Source organism: Kwoniella bestiolae, chromosome 2, assembly GCF_000512585.2.
Source record: "Kwoniella bestiolae CBS 10118 chromosome 2, complete sequence".
NCBI lineage: Eukaryota > Fungi > Basidiomycota > Tremellomycetes > Tremellales > Cryptococcaceae > Kwoniella > Kwoniella bestiolae.
Window position 1 is genome coordinate 736,627 of NC_089242.1, and position 23,287 is coordinate 759,913.

General features: G+C 46.9%; 7 protein-coding genes across 7 annotated transcripts; 3 read left to right on the plus strand and 4 right to left on the minus strand.

Annotated features, from left to right (window-relative positions):
• Positions 1-93: 93 nt before the first annotated feature.
• Positions 94-3,374, minus strand: I302_103417 (uncharacterized protein; the record flags this gene model as incomplete). Its single annotated transcript, XM_019188784.1, has 3 exons — positions 94-230; positions 310-1,314; positions 1,403-3,374. The coding sequence occupies 3 exons, from the start codon at positions 3,372-3,374 to the stop codon at positions 94-96; spliced, it is 3,114 nt and encodes a 1,037-aa protein (XP_019048346.1).
• Positions 3,375-4,534: 1,160 nt separating this feature from the next.
• Positions 4,535-7,049, minus strand: I302_103418 (uncharacterized protein; the record flags this gene model as incomplete). The annotated part of the gene is made up of 3 exons (XM_019188785.1): positions 4,535-4,599; positions 4,662-4,889; positions 4,964-7,049. The coding sequence occupies 3 exons, from the start codon at positions 7,047-7,049 to the stop codon at positions 4,535-4,537; spliced, it is 2,379 nt and encodes a 792-aa protein (XP_019048347.1).
• A 1,008-nt stretch (positions 7,050-8,057) lies between these two features.
• Positions 8,058-11,706, minus strand: I302_103419 (uncharacterized protein; the record flags this gene model as incomplete). Its single annotated transcript, XM_019188786.1, has 3 exons — positions 8,058-11,095; positions 11,147-11,290; positions 11,364-11,706. 3 exons carry the CDS (start codon positions 11,704-11,706, stop codon positions 8,058-8,060), a joined length of 3,525 nt encoding a protein of 1,174 aa, XP_019048348.1.
• A 1,031-nt stretch (positions 11,707-12,737) lies between these two features.
• Positions 12,738-14,155, plus strand: I302_103420 (uncharacterized protein; the record flags this gene model as incomplete). Its single annotated transcript, XM_019188787.1, has 2 exons — positions 12,738-13,001; positions 13,073-14,155. The coding sequence occupies 2 exons, from the start codon at positions 12,738-12,740 to the stop codon at positions 14,153-14,155; spliced, it is 1,347 nt and encodes a 448-aa protein (XP_019048349.1).
• A 317-nt stretch (positions 14,156-14,472) lies between these two features.
• On the plus strand, positions 14,473-16,910 carry I302_103421 (uncharacterized protein; the record flags this gene model as incomplete). Its single annotated transcript, XM_019188788.1, has 2 exons — positions 14,473-14,610; positions 14,673-16,910. The coding sequence occupies 2 exons, from the start codon at positions 14,473-14,475 to the stop codon at positions 16,908-16,910; spliced, it is 2,376 nt and encodes a 791-aa protein (XP_019048350.1).
• Positions 16,911-17,209: 299 nt separating this feature from the next.
• Positions 17,210-20,198, minus strand: I302_103422 (uncharacterized protein; the record flags this gene model as incomplete). The annotated part of the gene is made up of 15 exons (XM_065869666.1): positions 17,210-17,302; positions 17,435-17,505; positions 17,577-17,678; positions 17,762-17,963; positions 18,036-18,137; positions 18,180-18,507; positions 18,566-18,704; positions 18,760-18,836; positions 18,889-18,948; positions 19,006-19,091; positions 19,151-19,288; positions 19,363-19,649; positions 19,724-19,898; positions 19,978-20,118; positions 20,178-20,198. 15 exons carry the CDS (start codon positions 20,196-20,198, stop codon positions 17,210-17,212), a joined length of 2,022 nt encoding a protein of 673 aa, XP_065725738.1.
• A 953-nt stretch (positions 20,199-21,151) lies between these two features.
• On the plus strand, positions 21,152-23,063 carry I302_103423 (uncharacterized protein; the record flags this gene model as incomplete). Its single annotated transcript, XM_019188790.1, has 5 exons — positions 21,152-21,649; positions 21,715-21,816; positions 21,935-22,261; positions 22,331-22,872; positions 22,934-23,063. 5 exons carry the CDS (start codon positions 21,152-21,154, stop codon positions 23,061-23,063), a joined length of 1,599 nt encoding a protein of 532 aa, XP_019048352.1.
• Between the last annotated feature and the right edge of the window lie 224 nt (positions 23,064-23,287).

Consider the following 23,287-nt stretch of genomic DNA (forward strand, 5'->3'; position numbering starts at 1 on the left):
AAGATGGAAATACAACTACAACTTATCCCCGTCATCTTCTTGATCCCTTCTCTCATATCGTGGTTTCTCAATTCACTTCCAACTCCTTAAAATCTAGACCTTCAACACGTCCTTCAGATCTACAAATGCCGCGCCCGACTTGGGTGCTTTCTCCGACAATGTTTGCAGTACCACGTGAGTCTGACGAATGGCCTGTTCAAGCTGAGAGACTTGATTAAGGTTGTTGATCTCTGCAGTACGCAAAGAAACAATTAGTAAGGTATCACAGAGGTGATGAAGCTAAACTTTGTCGCATAGCAAGCAACTCACCCCTCAAAGCCTTTACGAGCTCATTCGCCCACTCTTTCCTCTTCTCTACCCAGAATACCTCCTTCAATTCCTCTGGTCTGCCCAATATCCCAAATGCCTTCTCCACCAGCTCCTTATCGTCGTCACTCCAGCTCGTCATCTCCATTCTCATCGTTCGTCCCTTCTCCAATACTACTTCCAGAGCCCTATCATCCTCTTCTGTCATATTGCTAATATGTAAGAGGTGTAAGAATTCGTATATCGTCAAAGAAGCTTTGATCGTATTTGGTAGACTTTCTTTCCCAGACAGTTCTGCTACCAATAATGAAGGCAAGGGCTTGTCGAATGATGATGAAATTATTCGATGTATCCACTCCAAAGCTTGATGTTTCGACTGGAAATCGGATAATCTGATTTGATCGGACGACTTGGAATCGTACGTCGCTTCATCTACAGCGGTGGTAGGCGCTGCCGAATCAAGTTTACCGTTCTTGGCCATACCATTCTGAAGCAATGAGAGCGCTCTCGAGTGTCCATGGTGCTGCAGGTAATCCAAGACAAAAGCAGATGTAGTTACTTCCATAGGATCCAATCGATCTCTTTGAGCTTGAGCTGGATCTGCAGGACTCTCGATGTCTTTCAATTCCTTTTGTACAGCTTGGGCCAAAGCTGATTTACGGCCCACTTGTTCTACGGCACTTGCTATTTGCGATCGAGTGTCATTGCTGTGGTCGGTAGATATTGAAGAACAGGGAACTTGATCAACCAGTCTTGGGATTTCTTCAACCTTTGTTGACTCAAGTTCTAACACGATGTCATCCTTGATTGACTTGACATACGAGTTAACATCGAACTTGAATGGACCAGTGAAGTTGATTGCCAATGATTCACCGACTGATCTGAGTCCAACGGCAGGATGCAAACCTGAGGAAAGGTTCGAGAACCGATGACCCATCATTTTACCGTTCTTGGTGAAAAAGGCTTTTCCGGTGAGAAAGTTGATTCCGCATCCTACCGTATCGGCGGCTGCTCTCAAAGTAGGTCATCAGCCTCAAATGATGACGGACTCAGATAGATGATCGTCAACCGAAGGACGACGAAGGGGTAAACCTACTAGTCCAGGTCTCACTGAAGTTCTCCCCTCTACCCGAACCCTCGAAACTCCTTCCATCGTCCCCATGCCACCCCCAACTTCCCTTATCCCATCCCACCAGTCTTTTCAAGTTGATTCCCTCCCTGACCCATCCAACAGATATAAATCCCTCGATACCCTTATTGATCACTTCAACTTCGTAATAATGTATTCCGCATGATACGGGGATCGGGATAGTAGTATGTAACGCAGTCGCATCGTCATCCCTTCGGGTGGGGTTGCAACCTATAAAAGTCACTAGTGGTCGTGGTGGATGATCAGACGATTTGTAGGTAGATACTGCGAGGTGGGAACGAGGTAGAGGGGCGATGAATTCTGCTGGAAGAGGTGTTTCGATTGGTAAGGTCGAGTCAGACAAGTAATTTGGCCGAGTCGACATATCCTGTTCCTCCTTCTCAGCTCGACTTCCTGTCTTCCTCTTCTTTCGTATCGGCGACGATGTCGTGGAAGACGTTTTCTGCCCCTCTTCTTCTCTAGCCCTAACAACACCAGCACTTCTAACGACCACCGGATTGACGCTCTCAGCAGTATCTTTATTGGTAGGTTCACATCCTGTAGCATCCGATCGTCCTCGAAGAGGAGGGGGGAAATCCATTCTCTCTTCTTGAAACTCCTCTGGGAATCTCAAATCTGGAGGAGCCCCAATCCTATTTAAGAAGCTTCTCCTCCTCCTATTGTTCCCTCCACGATGCAGATTCGAACTTGATCTACCTGGATTGTGCGCCTGCACCGGACCATCCACGTCGAACTCTCTTTCTCCGCCATCAGAAAAAGTGTGGATCCTCAATCTAGATGCCCATCGTTCTTCATCCGAATCATACTCGTCTTCATTCTCATCCTCGACATCAGGTTCCGGGTCGGGATGAGGGTAATTTGCAGGAAGTACTTCTTCGGGATCGTATGCCAATTGGAAGCTTGACCTAGCAGCAGGTGCGGGGTTTCTCCGCCTTCTACGTAAGAATGAAGTTATCGTTTGGTTGGCATTGTCGGTAGGGTTGGAAGCACTTCCATCCAGCGGTCTGTTAGCGGTACGAGTGATACTTCTACCACCAGAGGTAGACGAGTCGTCGATGGGGAAGGGGATGACAAGTGGGTCGGAGGTATCTTCAAGCATATTCAAGACAGCATCGACGTCTCCCTCTAAATCTCCACCTGCTCCTGCTCCTGCTGGTAACGCCCTCTCCATCTGCATACCCCACGGAAAGTTGTATGCCATCTCCCTTCTCCTTCTTCTGTCATTGAGCACTGCTCTGACGGTTTGACCGGTAGGCCGTGTATTGGTATTAGAATTCAAGGAAGAAGGTTCTGTTGGACGTGGAGGTTGTGAGCGCAGCAACTCTTCGAGGGTGAACATCGGAGCAAGGCGAGTTGCCGAGCTAGAGGTAGGGTCGGGACGAGATGGACGAGTAGGTGAGGGCGAAGGGGGAGAATGATTAGAGGGGCGAGATGGTATCGGGGGGGGTGTTGATATGCCTTCTTCTGGATCTCGAGGTGGATTTCTAGCTCCATTGGCAATTGCGTTGGTCCTACTTTGGGTCGTACCACTAGGTGTTTCAAGGGCTGCTGGACTTCTTGACGGACCTGCTTCACCCTCTGCTTGAGCCGTACTTCGATGCCTTGATCGCCAAGGAGGGGACGGATCAATATCAATCGGTTCAGGCTCGACATGAACATTCATATTCAATTCATCCAAATTATCCTGTCTGTCTACATCTTCAGCCGCCCAATGACGTTCGGAGACTTGCCGCTCGAACTCTCGTACTCGACGGCTCCTTTCACTGCGGCGTATATCCTCTAGTCCATCGTCCCGCTGTCGATGGGACCGAGCGGCGATTGATGCGTATGAGGGGGTATTGGACGATGAGGATGAGCCTGCTCTTCGAAGGGGAGGGAACGGGTCTACAGGAGGAGAGTGGTTTCGGTTGGGTGGCATGATGCTAATGTACAGATAGATACTTTACACAATCGTTGGGTTGATAAAGTATAAGAGTAGAAACAACATCGAGAAAAGATGATGAATGGAGGATGAATATATACGAAAACAAGAGTACGCTCAGACCGATTACCACGAGGTGTCTGTTAGGCACACGGTACCGCGAGAAGAGACAGAGGGTTAGGCACGCGGGTTAACCCACCGCCCGTTACCCGTTACCTGCTGCTTAACGAACATGATTTCCAGTACCAAGTTCGTATATATCAATCTGTTGTCCATCGTTCTCGATGCTATAAGGTAAATACTCAGCTTACCGCACAACAGATCGATACAGTAAACAGTAATGAAGACTGATGCGTTATCACCGAGCAAGTGGTGAGCAGTCCACAACGGCATCGCGAAACTTCTATACGGAATCAACGTCGAAACAGCAAGTAGAAGGACGGTTGACGCAACGTCCCACGTAGAAGTAAAGCTGAGTGACTTGCTCGTTGGATATAGAAATTACAATCATCATATAGAATTAGGAGTGACAGGTGAACTATAAGTGAGTAACGAACCATCTCTCCTGCATAATCCCTTCATCCCTACACAAACAGAGCTCGATGAAGACAAATCTGGTAATCCGTTACAATCTGTTCTGTCCTTGGACAAACAATCAACATACCCTGCTGTGACTGTTCTTGACGAACAGCTCAGTCGAAATGGGTATGAGAGGGGATAGTAAAGGCGAGACTGAGGGCTTCCAAATTCGATTCATCGTAGAATCACATCACAGTTTCGCAAATGATGAGTGACGTCGCTGATCATCTACAGTGCACTATTCTAGGTGTTTTATTTCTCATGAACGATCAATCAATGCTCTATTCTGCGAATTATCGTTTTCACTTGAATGCATGTCATGTTACCAAGACTGAAATCTATACAACAACAATAACAAGAAGCCCTCGATACCTGATCACTCTTACTGATCATTCTTCCAAAGCCATCAAAACCGACTTCGATTATACTACAATTACCCCAAATTGGAAGTCCATGAAAACTGATTGAATATTGGATAACGAGTCAAGAGGACGAACTAAAAGAAAATTCTACCTATCACCATTGTTCGATCAGCAATTACCGAGAACGCTTCATGTGAGTATACTCACACATCCCCGTTAGAGGAAAATTCGTTTCTTCTGGGGCGGTCTTTGAACCTTCTCTTGATCAGATGTCTCATCATCTGTTCAACGATAAGCCAACGTGATCGACACAAGAGCCAATCATCGATCTTAGGACGCTCACCTTCTTCCTCGCCCATACCTCGTTTCAAGAGGTTAAGCAAAGCCTTATCCTTCTTTGCAGCTCTCACCGCCAACAATTCCCTCAATTGCAGTTCATGTCGTTTTGCCCAGTCGGGCTCTTCCCTGACCTCTTTCGACCACATCTCACTGACGAAGTTGTACTCGCCAAAGGGGTTGGCTACTCGTGTGCTACCCTTAGGGGTGTCGCAAGCTGATGATCCGCTGACCCCTTTCGGATCGAAGCAACATCACTTCTGTATCAGCATCTGACTAAACCGTATTCATCGAGTCATCACTACTCACCACCATTGTGGGTTTCTCTCGCTGTACTCAACGCCTTATTCTCCTTGTTTAAGTTCTCGATCTCCAACTTGGCGGCTCGCAACTCTTCCTGCATCAAATCAAACTCGGCCTTCCCGACACCAATGATCTTTGTACCTTGATCATCTGTGGAGGAGGAAGGTTCCAAGGTCGAGTTCGAAGTTGCTACCAACAAGGCATTGGGCGGTGGCGGGACGGGGGCGGGGGATGGAGGGGTACTCGTCAGCGGAGACGAAGGGGGTGAGTTTGACCTAGTGTCGATTGAGGGTATGGGCAATGTCGAATCGCCTTCGAGATGAAGGTGGTGCGGTGAAGTAGGTAAGCAGATACCTTCCTTGATCTTCAACGTGAGTGACTGGACTTGATTCTTCAGTTCGATATTCTCCTTTGTCAGTTTGATCTCTCGCTCGAATGAACTATTCTCCTTTGTCGACTTGTTATTGATGACTTGTTGTAATTTCTCATTCGCTTGGATCGAATCATTTTGAAGCTCTTTGACCTTTCTATTCAAATCCTCAATCAACTTTTCTTGCTCCTGTTGACCAGCTTTCGAAGTTTGCAGGTTTATTTGAGCCGACTCTAAAGACCTTTTGACAGCGTCAAGCTCATTTGACAGTTGAGTCTTCTCTTCTTCCACTTGCCTTGTTCTCGTCTTCTCCACTTCGCAAACTTCCGCAATTCTAATCTTCTCCGCTTGATTCAGGGCGAGTACACTTTCCCTCTCCTCTTGTTCTTTCAACAATACATCCTTTCTGACTTCCAGTTCTCGTACCTGTTCTTCCAGCTTCTGCCTACTTTTGTCATTCGCCTCTCTGTGTTCGATCGATTTCTTGATGACCTTTTCTACATCGCTCATCGCTTTGTCCGCTCTGCTCCTCTCAATCCCCACCTTTTTCTCCAATCCGCTCTTAGCCTTATTCGCCGCACCCAATTCATTCCAGGATTTACTCTCTCTTTCCTTCGCCTCACCAACTCTAGCCACCAGAGAGACCACCTCAGCTTCGAGCGATTCCTTCTCCTTGGTCGTGCTCGAGACCTGTTGGAGATGCTTCAAAACCGATTTGTCTTTCTTCACTTCCTCCTCCATCTTGGTCCTCAACTCGATCATTTCAGCATCGAGATCTACACTTCGTACATTCAGTTGACTCTCTCTGGCTTTTGAATCTTCCATCAATCCATTCATCTTCACAACGGTCCCCTCCGCCTGAAGGGCTCTATGAGTGAACTCAGCCTTCTCCTTCGCCATCTCTTGTAATCTCACTTTCATTTCCTCCGAGAAGACAACCTCACTTTGTTTCTCCTCCACCAGACGCTTTCTCTCTTTCCTCATATTCTCCAAGCTCACGAGAGCAGCTTTCAACTTGCCGCCTTCTGCCGCCATGTTCTCCTCCAACACCCTCACCTTATCCTCTTCGAGCTTCAACTTATCTTCTACCCCCTTCAGTTGGGTGAGAAGATCGTCCTTCAAATCTGCCAGCTCGTCTCGATGCACTCGGTTCAGGTCTTCCACTTGAGAGTCAGGACTCGTTTTTTGCTTTTCGATTTGTTCCTGACTCTCCTCAAGTTGAGAGGTAAGAGCTCGGATAGTCTTCTCACACCCATCGACCTTTTCTTGGATCATCTCCAGAAAGGTCTTGGAGCCCGACGGAGGAGGAGGGGTAGAACTGTTACTGGTTGATCCGGTAGATGATTTCTTCTGCTCTCGAGAGGAGAAGGTAGGCGAGGTAAGAATATTCTCCACCTCGGCGGAAGAAGTGGGTGTTAAAGAAGTAGGAGGCAAAGTCGGAGAAGGTGATGGTGGTCTTTGTGAATTCGTCGAGATTGTGGGAGGTAAAGAGCCCATCTTACCAGCTTTCAAGATTGAATGTTGGTAGAATTGGGAAGGTCGATATCTTTGTTTGGGTCCGGAAGGAGGAGGAGGAGGAGGATAAGATGTTCTAGGTCGATTGAGATGATTGGGAGTTTCGTCCATGTAGATTGGGGAGTATCGGTCGCCTCCATGAAGGTAGGCGTAGGGGAGGGTCGGAGGGGTTTCGTCAGGTCTGCGATTGTTGGTGTTGGAGGACATGGTGAGGTACGAGGGTAGAGGAAGGATCTTTCGAGATTGAATAGGCTAGGGGTGAGAAGCTTGCGCCGAGAGGGACGGTCAGTCGAATCTGAAAGGGTATGATTTGATGATCCCTGTAGATTATGTTAATAGAAGAAGGAAGAAGGGAAGATTGTGTCGTGTTTTAAAGTATCACATCCTAAGTTATTGCTATCGTATCTATCTTGTGTCTGTGAGTGTTTGTTTATTTGTGATTTTATTGCAAGTTAACAGGGAAACAGGAAAACGATCAATGCGTGCGCTAGTCTAGTCAACTAGAATAGAATTCAATCCAAAGGAGGTCAACACGTGTAAGTATCGACTTCATGCACCAGTCACCAATCAAGTCGGTTGGTTCATCTCAACGAGCAAGAGAAGAGTGAGAGCCGTAACCATAAAAAGGTTCACGATAGATAGACAGATGGATAGATAGACTTCATGAGCGTAATACTCTAAGATAGCGCATGACCAAGACTACTGTATAAATTTTCGTTTATACTTGGGAAAACTGTCATTCAGCAGGAACAGTTGTTGACACTGAAGCGATCGAGCTCAATTCCGCCACTCTAGATTAACCCACTCACACAGGTGAAACCCTAACACTGCCAATTCGACATATCTCATAAATACATACAGAGAGCATGTTGGAGCCATCAGGTCACTCCGTACAACAAACTGTATATGAAAACCAAAATGTAATTGATTATACAAAGAAAGATATGTAATTTACAAATCACTGTGTGGCAAGCACCTCAAACTGTATCAACCCTTCCAATCGCAACGGTCTATCGTGCGATCACACCGACAAATACTGTTACTGTTTTCTTCTCATCCTAAAAGGCATCTACACAGCACTCCCCTTAAGTTCATTCCGCCTTCCTGCCCAGGCAACAGACTTCCAATTCATTCCCTCTTTTCGCTTTGGATACGATTCAGAGAAGCCCTCATCCTCCCATCCGCCTCAGCTATCTCACCCAGCATCTCCAACACTCACGCGCAATGATCATAATCCCTCATCGCGACATTATACCCAATACTGTTTCCCATCCGATGATGATCGATCATGAGATTCTCCAGACGTTTCGATCGAGTAGACACGACTTGATATATATCTCGTCGGATCGAACTCAACTTCTCTTGAGATTCTCGGATATCGAATAGAGTTGTATCGCCTAGTTGACCTCTGGAGGCCAATCGTGGTTTCGATGTCGGAGTTCCGGCGGGAGAGGTTGGAGAGCCACTCGAGAAGTGTTTGATGAGATTATCCATCTGGTTTTTGGTCATCTGGTTGAAAGCAGGTATCATCTGCTGTAGACTAGATTGAAATTCAATCAACCGCCCATTCAAGGTATCAATCTGACATTCCCTTTCCTTCAGGGTGTTCTTCAACTTCTCAATTTCCGAACACAGTTCCCTCGTCTTCCCATTCAGGCATTCGATAATTCTGTCCTTTTCTTCTGCTTCTAATCTCCATTTATCCTCTCCCGATGATTTCAACTTGTTCTTGAATATCTCCAATCGTCGATCTTTATCCTTGTTCGATCTGTCTAAAGCATTAATCCTATCATTCAAGCATTTCCTAAGATCCTTCGCCTTTTCCAACTCGTCCTCTTTAGCCGCCACTTCAAGCCGAAGATTCACAACCCTCTGTTCCGAAATCTCAAGTCGTTTTTCTAACTTGGTAGGAGGCAACTTGACTGTCGACAACGGTCGTGTGCCCATGCCTTTCTTCGGATCCTGGCAAGACTTTCTGGAAGTTTTCAATTCTTTCTCCAACGATAAATTCCTATGCGTGAGTGATCTGATCTCAGCTGTAAGGCTTTCTTGTTCGACCTTCATCTCTTTGACGGTATTCTGGAGCTCTGTAGATGAATGGATCAACTCGTTGTGGGTTTCTTCCAGGGTGGTGTAAGATCGCCTCAATTCGCCATGAGAGTCTTGCAACTCCGCATAAGAGTCCCGCATCTCAGCGATCCTGTCCTCCGTTTCCTCGTCCTCCTCCTCATCCTCGTGGACTCTCAACTGATTCTGTAGTCGTTCAATTTGCTCCTTCAAATCGTTGATTTGAGTCCAAAACCCTTCCCTCTCCTCCTCCAAAAGTCTCAATCGCGATCTATCCTTCCTCAGAGACTCCAGCTCTTCGGATGATCTTGCAGTGCCTCTGACTGGGATGGGAGCCTGACTGAGACGAGCTTCAAGGTTATTGATGTCCACTTTCAATCCCGCTACTTCCTCTTCCAAGGCTTGTTTGTCTTTCGCAAGACCCTTCTTCAACTCTAATGACTCAATTAGGGATAATCTTGCTTCTTCGGCTTCTTGCTTCGAGACAAATATGTTTTCCTCGAGTTGTTGCCGTATAGTAGAGGATTCTTCACATAGCGTTTTCGAAGCGGAAATTTGGGATTCAAGTTCGACCTGCTTCGAAGATAGGGTTTCAACTTGTTTTACCAGATCGCCGTTCTTCACGGTACTCTCGGATAGTCGAGCTTGGAGTTCAGCTCTCTCCAATACCAGCTTATCGTAGGTGTCTTGAAGCTGTTGCTTACCGTGTGCGAGGGCTGCAAGCTGAGTTTCCAGTTTACTCTTCGCTAATGATAAACTTTCGGCCTGGACCTTCGTTAGAGTAAGGGCGCCCAATTGATTTTGAAGTTCATATTTCTCATCGGTAAGAAGGAGGACTTGATCGGTGAGACTACCTATTATTGAGTCGTTCTTGCAGACTTCTGATCTAGAAGATTCCAGCTCCAATTCTAACGTTACGATTTGAGCTTCTGTAGATCGGTAGTCCGAGGTTAGGGAGGCAAGCTGCGATGGTTCCTTGTTCGTGTGTACGTGGTCCAAACGAGCTTGAAGAAGCTGGGTTGACATTTTCTGTTGTTCCAGTTCAGCCTTCAAGCTTGTTTCGGAGGCGAGCAGAAGCTCGCTCTGGGTGGAGAGGGTTTGAAGCGCTGAGAGCAATGTCGTGTTCTCTTTATTCAATGTAGCTGAACGTCCTTCCAATGAAATTTGATGAGCCATGAGATCGTCAATTTCGGTGTTCCTCGCTTGTAACTGATGTTGCAAGTCCTCCTTGTCCAAATCTAGGCAATACACTTCCCCCTCCATCGAGTTGACGGTGGATTTCATCTCGATAAGTTGTTTTTGCGAGGCTTGATTCTTTTGTTGACATGTTTCGAGCAGAGCTTCCAGCTCACTCTTCTCTTTCGATAGAGCCTCTTTCTCTTTCGATGACTGGTCTCTTTCTCTCCTATAGGTATCTCGTACCTTCTCAGGGACATCCCTCTCTTCCCTGTATCGATCTCGCTCAGATAAGAGATCCTCAGCTTGATCCCGCCATCCTTTCACCTCTTCCTTCTGATTCTCCAACTTGAGATCCCATTGAGCCGTCAAGGATTCAATGTCACGCTCCGTTTCTTGTCGATGTTGCTTCTTCATCTCGTCCACCCTCTTTACAAAAGAACAATTCAACTCTTTCTTCCTCTTCTCCTCTTGAGAATCACGCTCAGCGTGGATCTCTTCGATTATCTTATCAATTTCACTCGTATGACGGTCTTCCATCTGCTTCACCTTCTTCTCCATCTCAGTCGTATGTTGGTCCTCCAACTCCTTCACCTTCTTCTCATTTTCTACCGCGGATTCTCGTTTAACAGTCTCGATGACTGACTTATGTCCCTCCTCCGCCACTTCGAGTTTCCGGTTGAAAGACTTAATAATCTCTACCTTCCACTTCTCATGTCCGATCTTGAGTTTGTTGTATTTCTCGCTCGTAGTTGAAAGGTCCTTTTCCAATCCTGACATCTTCTGTATGGAAGACGCGGCTTCTTCCTCCATCGTCGACATCTTTCTCTTCAGGTCGGCGAGAGCTTGCTTCTGATTCAGAGAGAGGGAGTTGGGAAGACCTAGAGCGCATTGTTGTACGTTCTGAGCTGGTGACGTTAGGAATTCAAGCACTTTGGTCATCTCGGTGGAATGGGTGGAAGTGACAGGAATCGTTCTGGGGGTTGGTGGGGGATTATTCTCGGTGGAGACTGAAGAGTGACATCAGCTTAATCCATACCGTGAAGGAAGATAGCACTCACAGGACATGTGGTATTTCGAATTATCTCGTTCACGAAGGAAGGCAAGTGGGTAATCCGAGTGATGTTGGGTATCACTGAATGTGACTGTGAAGACGTCGATTGGGGAAGTGGGCGAGGGAGGGATAGCATGATGATTTGGGGGAGCTGAAGGCACATGTAAGGATATCAGCTATCGACATATCCGTTCATCAAGCTAGTGGACAAGTGAACAACTTACCATCTCTACTCTTCAAAGGCGTATCATCCTCCATAGCGCCCATGACCACTCTCGTCCCTTCATCTACACCTTCCTCCTCTGATCTTCGGACCCTCTTGCCACCTTGGTTAACCCTGACATGATCGCTGGATCGCTTCCTGATCGATGTTACTGCTGTGCTGGAAAGGGTATCGGTTTTATCAAGGGATGGTCGAGCATGAGAGGGCTGTCCCCCTGCGGAATGTTGTCTTCCATTGTCGTCCGGAGGACGTTGATAGCTGAGAGGGTGAGTAGGTGGTTCACCTAGGGGAAATTTGGGTCGAGGAGGCAGGGAATGGTGAATCTCGGAAGATGGGATGGACATGACTCGGAGGGCTGGAGGTCCCGCTGGTATGTGAGTGTATTCGACCTTGACGAATGGTAAAAGGTGTGTAAGGGTCGTTTTCGAGTAGTGTAAGCTAGCATTTTGATGTTGTCAGCTGTCATGATTTCCAATAGAGGGAGAATCAATTCAACTGACCTATCAAGCTGACTCGCCCTTTGCGAATTTGACGGTGGGTACTAGAGGTGAATGAGTGAGCGGACAGCGAGAATTACAGATCATTTATGTTTATGAGAGATGAATGGAGGAAATCAGAAAATCCGAATGTAAAGAAGGAAGAAGAAAACAGAAAATTTGTTTGTATACCTCTACATTTATTCATCACACAGATGACAGGCAGCGGGATAATCGGATATTCAAGATTATGTGTCCGTGCGCGTGTGTGTGTGTCCGTGCAAACATCCCCTGTGTGCACCCTCAAACGAACATAATCGAGATTGCTGAAAGCTGATAGGTGATAGGGGTTCCATGCATGTTCACTCACCAGTGTCAGAGTACCTCGACGAAACATGCATAAGAGCTGCTATACATATACAAGTATAACTTATACCTTGTGCAGTTCATACTGTATGATAAGCAGTTCATACTGTATGATTAGATGGTTCGAATGAAGGGAAAAGTGGCACAGACCGGTGAATCTGATCGAGAGATTGAGGGGAGGGGTCCGTGCGCCACTTTCCTCTTTCTACGCGTAAAGTTGAATGAGAAATCATGCAAATACTGTACCGACCTGTGAGTTGTTATATGACGACCCCTTGGAGTTGCATGCATGCCCCCATGAACGGTGATGCGAGAGAAATAGGATAGACAGGAAACGATTCAATCCGGACATAGAAGTGACTGTCCTGTGTTGTGTATACTGTACGATGGTCCGTGAAGAGTGAATGCTGTAGAAGATGATGAAACGCGCTTACTGGAGTATTTCTCTTGTTTATCATCCTGCATCATCCTTACTAACCCGTATATCACCTTCAATTTAACACTCAACTTCTATCAAAGATCAAACACTCGACATGGTTGATCCGAACCTCCTTCTCAGCCTTGCTAGGGATATGCAGCCTCCTACACCTCTACCCCCTAGGGTTGACCTCGACGAACCAGCTCACGACATCAACTTGTATCAACCTTCATCGACTGGATTGATGGCATCCAGCCTTGACCTGATATCTTCCAGCTCCATGTCTAGCATGAACAAGAAGAGAACCCGAGAGGAAGATGAGGAGGAAGGAGAATACGAGTCACGGGAGAAAAGGCCAAGATTGAATGTCATCGAACCCGTGAGTGAGAAATACCAAGCTGACAATTATCAAACTGGATAGATACTGACTAGACTGACTGCGATATACAGCTCCAGACTCCTGGAGTCCACGAGCCCATCTCAGCATTGCACCCGATTCATCCTCCCACTGGAGATCTATCAACTCAGCCCTCCCTCTCTACACCAACGACCACTGTCACCTTCCCCTCAGCCTCCAACGTACCTACTGAGAGTGCAACACTTGAAGCAACCCCAGTTACTGGTATATGCGAAGTGATTGATGCTCAAAGAGCAGATTTGAAAACCGATTCACCCTCCGCAAGACTCGGCTTTCAACTCCCGCCCAAACCCAACAAGGACAGGAGGTCGAGAACCCGTTCCAAAGAAAACGACAGTCTTCATATTTCCAGCTCATCCGTCGATCCAACCTCCAAGCTCCGGATGGACCAGATCTCTGCATCACGCGTTGCCAAATCTAGCGGCACTCCCCCTTCTATCAATAAATGGGATCATTCCAAATTCTATGATCCCGCCTCCAACCTCGCCTATCTGGCGTTCAAGGATATTCGACCTACTGTCCCCCCTCAGCCGAGATTACCACCAGCCCCTCAAAGAGATGGTTTCCCGGTCCTTGGTGTACATACTACCCCACAAGCTACCTTTATCACCCGTAGGAACGCTCCAAAAGCCCCTAGATCACACACAGCTCCCCAAACTATCTCGCTGCCATTCAAGCCAAATCTTGCAACAACTTGGCGCGCAAGATCACTCCAAACTCGTCCTCAAGTCCAGTCTATTTCGACATCTGTTCAGAAGCAGCACAATAGGCTTACGAGTACTACGTCCACAAATACGCCTCCTATCAGCAATGCCCCCTCCCTTCCCGTTCCCAAGGCAGGCTCAAGCGACTCCGTCAGAGTAACAGAACTGGAAAGACAAGTCCAATCCCTCACCGACAAACTATCGAACTGCCAGACCGAGCTCCAAGAGACGAAAGTCAAGTTAGATTTTGCAAATATGACTGCTGGACGTTCCGGGGCGAATCTCGGTAATGCAAGGAAAGACATCAAGGAGCTGAAAGAGAGGATCAAGATGTTGGAGAGTGTGAATCCGACAGTAGTGAAGGATAAAATCGAAAATGTAGTGGAGTGTCCTGCTGGGCAAGACGATTGAAATGAAATTCGGGTTTCATTGGGTCTTTAGCAACATGAAGTTGCGCACAGTTATACAGTAGTTTGATACATCATAAAGGTTGAGAAATGCAGCTGGTACTGTATCCATGATACCATTACCGCAATCCGATAGATTCAAGCTCGACAATATCCCTGATAACCCTATCTAACCCTTGAGCTATGATTGTGAACGAAAATTTCGACCAGTGAATCGTCATGCAAAAATATGATACTCTTGCTTTTGGTTGCTGTTGACTTGGTTCTTAACTGACAGCCTCCAATTGCATACAACCGGAATTGAGAAAAGCTACAGTAGTAATGTCAGAAACCATTCTCGTACGGTCCAGTCAAGAGACCGAAGTGGACTCGGATACCAAGGTGGAAGGAAGTCAAGGGAATATACAGAATGTAGGCGCCAAAAGGCGTAGAATCGAATCATCAAGTCAAGACAACACGGTAAGTCCCCTCTCCGTCCATCATATCGCCCTCATCCCGCTGAATCTGCATGAAAATCCTAGCATGATTCGAACCCACCACCAGCTCCACAACGATATCCCCACCTCTCAAATCGACCACAGAGTACCCCTCCCTCGTCCCATACCCCCGCCCTCACTCCAAATGGCATGATCACTCGTTCACTATCCAAGAGTCACAGTCAAAGTCAATCCGATCTTCTAGTTTCTGCTCTGGATAGATCAGGGACGGCTTCTCCATCAAATTCAGTCGTATCAGAGTCTCTCCGACAAGTCTCCTCAACATCCACCTCAACGGTCGTTCCCTTCAGGGCATTTACTCAATCACCCACACTTACTCTCAGACACCCCGTTCCCATCCCTCAACATCTGGGAAGAAGGGTTTTCTCTCAACCTGGGTTTCATACAGCTTATACCCCCACTCAGCCTAGTTCTACTTCTTACCCTCAGTTCCACCCTCCACAGGCAGGATACAACACCATCATCCACCCAGCCATCCCCCAACTACACCAAGCTCATCAAACCATCCAATCCCTTCAGTCTCAACTAAGAACCTCATCAACCGCCATCCGAACCCTCGAATCAAGAGTGATCAACTCCGAATCTCTCCTTTCGTCCAAATCGGCGGAACTGGACCAAGCGCGGAACGAAATTCAGTCTTTGAGGTTTCAATTACATCAACAAGGTTTGAATAGTGTTTCAGCGGCTCATCTGAACGAAGAGAGGAGTAGACATTCGAAGGAACTGGAGGGGATGAGAGGGAGGTTGGAGGAGGTGGTTGTGAGGGTGAATAGGGAGAGAGGGGAGGCGGAGAGGGTACGAGATGAGGTGGATAGGTTCAAGGAGGATGTTAAGGATAGGGAGAGACGGCTTGGGGACATGGGAGAGAGGAATTTGGAGTTGGTAAATGGTTTGGAAAGTCTCAAAAGGGATTTGATTCAAAAGGAGGATCGTATTATGAATTTACAAATCGCAAACACATCTTTGTCGAACAAGAATGATTCTCTAGCTAAAGAACTGCTGAGAGAGAACGAAAATATCTCATCGCTCAGAACTGAAAATGATCAATTGAAGGATACGACGAGCAAGCTTCAAAAGGAAATCACTCTGTTGAACGCATCAAAGGAATCACTCGGGAAGATCTTGATTACCTATCAGAAGAATAACGAGGAGATGCAGGAAGAGCTGAAGCGAGAGAAACAACGGTGTGAAGAGATTAGGAAAGTGGGTTGGGAGCAGTTGAATGCGCTTAGGAGGGAGTATGATCTAGTCAAAACGAAGAATGAGGAGTTGGAGAAACAGCGGGAATTGTCGAAGTCCCGCTATGATGGGCTGCTCAGGTCAGAGAAGGACGCGAGAGATCAGCTAGTAAGGCTGCAGAAGGAGTTTGAAGGTTCAAGATTGGTATGGGGGAAGGATGAGAAGTCCAAGAAAGAACTGCGAGATAAGATATCTGAGCTGGAAAGGGATCTGCAATACATCAAACAGGTCAACTTACAGCTGAGCGAAGAGCAAGATAGATTGACCAGAGAAGTCAAGCAGAAAGATAGAAAGTACGCAGAAATAGAAACAGATCTAAGCGATGTGAGAACGGGAAAAGATGAATTGGAAGTGGCTCTTACCGATGAACACGAATCCAACCAAATCCTACGAAGCGAGATCAAAAATCTCAAGATTGAACAGCTGGATCTAAATAACCGAATCAAACAATCCAAAGAGTCCAACCTGAAGTCCAAAAACCAGAGAAAAGCCTTGAAGATGCAAATTCAGAAATTAGAGGTCAACGTGGAATCATTGAACGAAGAGAAAGAACGCCTCGAGAAAGTAAGGGAAGATTCGGATCGTGAACTGGAAGCGTTGAACGGGGTTTTGGTCGAGTTACGAGAAGCGAACGAAGAGCTTAAAGGGGAAAAACAACTCTTAGCCCAGGCATGTCAGTATTCCTCGGAGACCTTGGAACTTCTGAAAGACGACAACCAGTTATTGCTGTCGCAGTTGGAGATAAGTCAAGATCAATCAGCTCAATTGGAGAGGTTCTTACGAAGGATTCGAGTAGCTTATGAGCGATATCACGCCAAATTTGCCAAACATACCAACAACGATAAAGCCGTTTCATGCCTCGGCGAAGTGGAAAAGATCATTCGAGCTGTATCTTCGATCCAGAGCGATTCCAAATCGACATCTCCCAAACAAAGGAAAAGAAGAGATAAGTTGATAAAGCTAGAACTAAAACGATCAAAGATCCCATACAGACTGGAATGGTTAGAGTACTGGATCAGGTAATCAGATTTCGCATTGGAAGATCTTGGGGATATCCATGTCCATGGGACGATACCGATTTCTTCGAATGATGAGAAAGAGGATCATACAGAACTTTAACGTATTGTCAGTATATTTCAATGTATAACGTCAGTAACCGTCTGGACGAGTATGCGTGAGTGTTTATGAATAGATAGATTTGAATGTCTTGAGGATCATCCAAGAGTTTGCATTGTTTAGTGATAATATCCTATTTTTATATGATCGAGAGATCACAACCCATTCATCCTGACTTCTAATTCACATTTTCAAAGCTTCATCGTTTAAAGAATCTTGCTAGCTACATCCTTGATAGCTTGGCCAAATCCACCTGTCGAGCCGAACCCTCCTGCTCCTCGAGAGGTAACGTCGAGGTCCTGCAAGATATAGGATTAGCATGATCTAATCAAGTCCATGAACACATAAAGGTAGAAATGGCGACAGGGATTGGAACGGATGTCATGTGGGCTCAGACGGGACAAGTGATGATTAAGAGTAGTAGAACTTACGTCTACTTCAGCAATATCTGCTAAGACAATCTTCTCCAATATCAACTGTGCGACTCGATCACCTTTCTTGACTATTATCATCACACATTATCAGCTACCTGCGCGGACTTTCAAAGAAGCGCGTGTACCAGCTGAGACTCACCAGTGAATTCATCATCTGAAAGGTTGAAAAGCAAAACCATCACTGGACCTCTGTAGTCCGCATCGATAACTCCCGCACCGGTATCGATGGAGTGTTTGCTCGCTACGAAGTCCAACACAGATATCAGTCATCGACTTCACCCTGGAAACCACGAAAGGCTGATTCAAAAAGTGAAGGAGACTCACCGAGACCACTCCTTGGTGCAACTCTACCGTAAGTACCCTCGGGAACAGCGATACTTATCTGCAAGTCGATCAAAGCCTTCCCACGAGCTGGGATGACCTTCTCTTCGGCTGAGTATAGATCGTATCCTGCTGATAGGGGTGATCCTCGAGTTGGTAGCGTGGCAGCAGGAGAGAGTTTCTTGATTAGCAGGGTGTTTGTGGGCTAACACAATGATCGTAGCCGTCAGCTACACAGTCAATTTAAGGAAACTACACCACAACAGGACGAACGCACAGCAGGGGGAACTTCACTGCCATTCTCCTTCTTCTCATCCTTGACACTCAATCCAGCGAAGCTATCTTGAACAGCCTTGACAGGTTCAGGTTCTTCTTTCTTCTGTTCAACGGGTTTAACGGGTTCAGGCTTCTTCTCTTCTACCTTCTCATCCTCACTATCAGGCTGTTCGATCTCCAAGCCCTTAGCAGTGACTTCAGGTACAGAGTCAATCTCCTTCTTCGCACTTGCTGGAGTAGGCGCAGGAGCCGTCTTGCTTTCCTGTTTGAACGGCTCAGAAGGTGGAGTAGGGGTAGCAGAAGCAGGGGCAGGGGTGGGAACAGCAGAAGGTTTAACGGATTCAGGTACGGGAGCAGTGTTCGTGCTGGTTGCTCTGGTCTCGAGATCAATTTCCTTGGGTCGAGCAGTCTTGCCAGAGAAGTAGTCGGCAGCGGTTTGCGCCGGCTCAATGGAGTTGGCAGGTGGGAAGATACTTTGATCACAACTGTCAGCTGGCTCAAGATTTGATATTACAGAACAGCTTGGCTTACTCAGCCTGGAACGATTCCGCTTTTCTAGGTACGATAAAGCTCAATGGCTCGACGCATCCTCCAGCAAGTTTGTACGCTCTGGCAATCTCATTCTCCTTGACGTCGAGAGCTCGTCGAGGGAGGAAGGTCATACCTCGTTCTGCGGTTCAAAGTCAGCTGATTTGACAATGGTTCTAAACATCCAGCTGACTCACGAGGATCAGATGTCTTGTACTCGTTCAAGAAGTGCAGCGAGTCTCCTTCGAACTCATAGTATCGGATGTTACCGTCACTATCATGCTGAGGTGAGCTGAATTCTGAGTGCGACGAAACAAACAGCTTACCCTTTACCAGCAAGGAAGAGGACATCGTTACCCTCAGCGTAGAAAGGCATGATGATACCACTGTGCATAAATTATTAGCTGTGCTCCTGTATCCCATTACGCGCCAGCTGGACTCACGCGCTGGAGTCAAGTGAAGTGGTTTCAAGGTTTGTCAGACCGGCAGTATCCCAAAGCGAGACTTGTCTGTCTGACATTCTGCTGAACTATATCGATCATGACATCAGCTGAGGTATTTCCAGTAGGAAGAACAATTGCAGCTTACACCAGTGGTAGCGATCCTATCTCTATCACCCAACCAAACAACCCTCGAGCCTTTCACACCAGCATGCCCATCTGTAATTCTGACAGCATCTGTTCCCGCTCTAGGATCGAATAGCCTCAGTTTCTTATCTCTACATGTCTATATATCGTCAATGAGGGTGTGATCAGCTATGGTCTCGTCTCGGACGAAAACGGAGAGAGTAGCTGACTAACCGTAGCAAGGGTATTTCCGACAGCATTCCAAGCTATACCTTGGATCGAGTCGGTGTGACCTTTGAGCGTAATCTTAGGCGCATCCCCACCAGTACTGATATCCCATAATCTGACAAGATGATCTCCTGAAGCGGCTGTGAGGAGGTTCGAGGACGTAGGGTGGAAAATGACTTGTCCGACTTTTCTTCCACCGGCACTGAGTCTAAGTTCGGGTGACAGGTCTTCCGGTACCCAGTGATCTTCTCCCCATCCCTCGAATAGTGAGTCTTCAACTTTCCATACGAGAACTGCACGGACAGGATTGGTTAGCTGACGTTAAATTGTTAATCAAGAGAACGAGGCGAAGAGCTCGGTAGCTTACCTTTTCCATCTTCTCCCGCCGAAGTTACAATGTTATCGTCAAAAGGCGACCAAGCTGTGTCGAGTACAGGAGCGGTATGACCTCGAGCGAGAGGGATGATATCTGGTAATTTGGTTGGGAAACCAGCTGGTTGAGGTGGAGTAGCAGGTGAGAAGAGAGGGAGGATAGCAAAGGCCTATATCAGGCAACGTGAGCATCCTCACTTATCAAACAGAATTGTGTCAGGCAGCTAGGTGAAGTAGATAAACACTCACACCACCACCCGATACTTGCCAATTGACAGCCAAGTATTTACCACCAGCAGTGACTAGATCTGTATCCCAAGCTGATCCTGAGATCTTGGCATTTTCATAGTTGACCTTTGATTTGGCCCCGTACACATGTCGGTACTTGGACTGGACGACACACCTCGTCAACTGACGTTGTTGAGTGGAAGGGAAAGACGCGAACTCACCGAACGGACGAAACGAGACATGACGATGGGAGAGTTAAGAGGAGGTTGAGGAGCTAGGATTGACTGACAAGATGTATGTTGTTGCTATCTGCTATGTAGTCGATTAGTAGGAGGCTAATAGATACCTTTGTTGTGTTATTGTGAGTCGTTGGTGCACGAATCATCTCACAGTATCATGGTATGGTATGGTGGGCTCGAGCGCGTCATCTCATATCACCCATAGTATATCACTTTCCCACGGTCGCGTCGTAGGTCCTATACATATCAAGCTGCCTTTTCCAGTCGCAAAGACGTGAATTATGAATGAGATGACCCTCTGGCCATGAACATTCATTTTTTGTATCTTACGAACGGCAATTACCAACAAACATACGTCTAAGTACTCACTCTTCTTCACAACTCGATCCATGTTTAAATCTCTGTGTATTCAAGCTGAGATACCGATACTGACCGACCCGCCTGGAAATCTGGAAGATCTGAAGACGCGCCCGAAGATGACAAGTCCAGTTATTATCGAAACGAGTGTTCATTCACCCAACTAACAAGCTGACAAGTGATTAAGCCTTCCCTTGGCCAATGCTTGATTGCATATACCTCAGGTTGTGCTCTGTGCATATATATCTAGGTTATGATTCTGTCGCCTAATTTCCTTTATTTCTCGTTTCCAAACAACTCATTGTTTATCTTAATCAACTTCGATTTCGCTCTTTCACTTTTTGACTTCTACCCAAGTGGTACTTTATAATTCGTGGTTGCTAGTCACCACCATAGCAATAATAAGCTTATTCAACACTGTAAATAATCTGTAATATCATCAACTATTGTACTCAGATCATAACATCATAACAGACAATAATACATCCTCTTTCACCAATAAACACAACTCAACTCGACCGATTCAACCTTCGATTTCGCTATTTGGCTTTCACCTTCCAACGGAGATCCCAAACACCCAAAGCACTTGTACGACTAAGATGCTCTCCAAGACATTACTCATCCTTCTACCCCTCTTACCGCTCTTCCAAGCTGCCCCCCTCCCCGCCCCTTTACTGGGTCTCGACAATCTCCCCATCTTGGACGGCCTCACCAGCCCACTAGGTGATAGGAACGCCCTTCCAATCCTGCCTGCCTCTCTGCCCGACACTCCTACTAATCTTCTAGGAGATAATTTCCACAGTGGGATAGTCGATTCCCTCCTCGATACAGTGGAAAGCATAACCGGACCACTCAATATCTCGCTCAACGCCAACCTCGACCTTCTAGGTATCAACGCTACAGTCGGCCTGAACGTAGATCTGGGAGATGACGAGGAATTGACCTGTGGACCTGTCATCGGTTATTGGTCGGATAGACAATATAACGTGCCTTGTGTATGTTGGAGCGAAAGTAGAGGGATCGTCATTGATGCTCAATTGGGTGTGGATCTGGGATTGGATGAGGTTGATGGGTTGGATGCGTTCTTGGAGGCCCAGGTGGGTCATACATACCCTCAAAGATTATGTTCAATCATGGATGTCGAAGCTGATGAAGAGAGTAGATCCGATTCGGCGGTAAACGATTCACCTACCCTGCTTATTCAATGCCTACTTGTGACGGGGACGGAGGATTCAACTGTCCAGGGGGATATCAACCTAACGGGGTAAGTGGTACATCCAGACCCTCAAGAATGACGAAGACTTCGATTGTTTGCTATTAATTGTATTGAAATGAAATGAGGCGCAAGCTGATTTGTTTGATTTACGTTTGGGACCAACTAGAAATGCACCAAGTTCCTCGCTGCCAAACCCCGTCCTCGAGTCCTCCTTCAGTCCAGTCCCACAGCCTCGCCCACCCCTGGTCCTACGGTCGACTCGATCCCTACAGCTACCGACCTAATCATCAACTCCGTACCACCTACTACCCTCGATGGAGTTCCCACTTCCACTTCTACCCCGGCTTCTGCACCTTCACCACTCGCTACGATCGCTTCGCCCGATCAACCTTCTGTTCAAGCACAAGAAGACGATGGAGTAGTCTCAGCCAATAATGTAGTTCTCACTACTAGTATTAGTACGAGTACTATTATCCTCCCCGCTACTGTCTTTGTAAGTTTTAGGTCGTTGTACCAGCTGATAGAACGTGGGAATGCAGCTGATAAGACGCCGATGGTATAGGTCGAGATGATCACTACCACCCAACCAATGACTGTTTGGGCCACCCAAACTCAAACTCAGACCCAAACTCAGACTCAAACGATCACCTCGACCTCTGTCCAAACTCAGTGGGCTACCCAGACTCAGACGCAATGGGCAACCACGACCGTATCGAACTGTAATGCGCAGGACGAGAATGTCAATGTCAACTCCGTACCCCAACAAGTGCAAAATGCAGGATACACCCCTCCACCTCCAACATCCACTTTTTCCTCTGCAACACCTGCATCTACTCCCACAACTGTGCCTGACTTTACATCGAGCTCAATTCAAGTCCAAGCGTCTACATCCACCATTTCAGACGCTCAATCTGCACCCTCGCCTTCACCTGAGCCGTCCACCGCAGATGACGATGCCTTCACACCTCCACCTCGAGTGATCAGACTGGCCAAACCCCAATCTCACGGGAACCTGGCATGTTCGAAGGGAGAAGAATTCAAATCGACGATGTGCTGTAGGGTAGATCAGGTGGAGGTAGATGGGGAATGCAGGTGTGCTGACGGGTGAGTTGGTCCTTTCTTTTTGACAAGCCGCTACCATGTACTGATCATGTTGAATCGACAGTCTCGAGAATATCCTGAACCTCAATTTGTGTTTGTCGATCTGCCTGGGCGATAGATTACCTTCAGGAGAATGCTCTTTGTTGGGCTTGGGGACAACTCTGGATCTAGGTCTGGGCGAGTTGTCTCTATAAGCTTGATGCCACGCTTGACTATTGTTAGATCGCGCAATGAAACCCTATAGACACAATGTCATGTATACTTTACTATACTTTACTATCTGATCTCAACCTTCCCATTGATGAGAATCGAATTAGCATTTATGTCTTGGTAATGCCACATACACACACATATTCCTGATTCATGGCTGGGTATCCAACGTGACAAAAACGTTTCTTTACACGATATGCATCTTTCA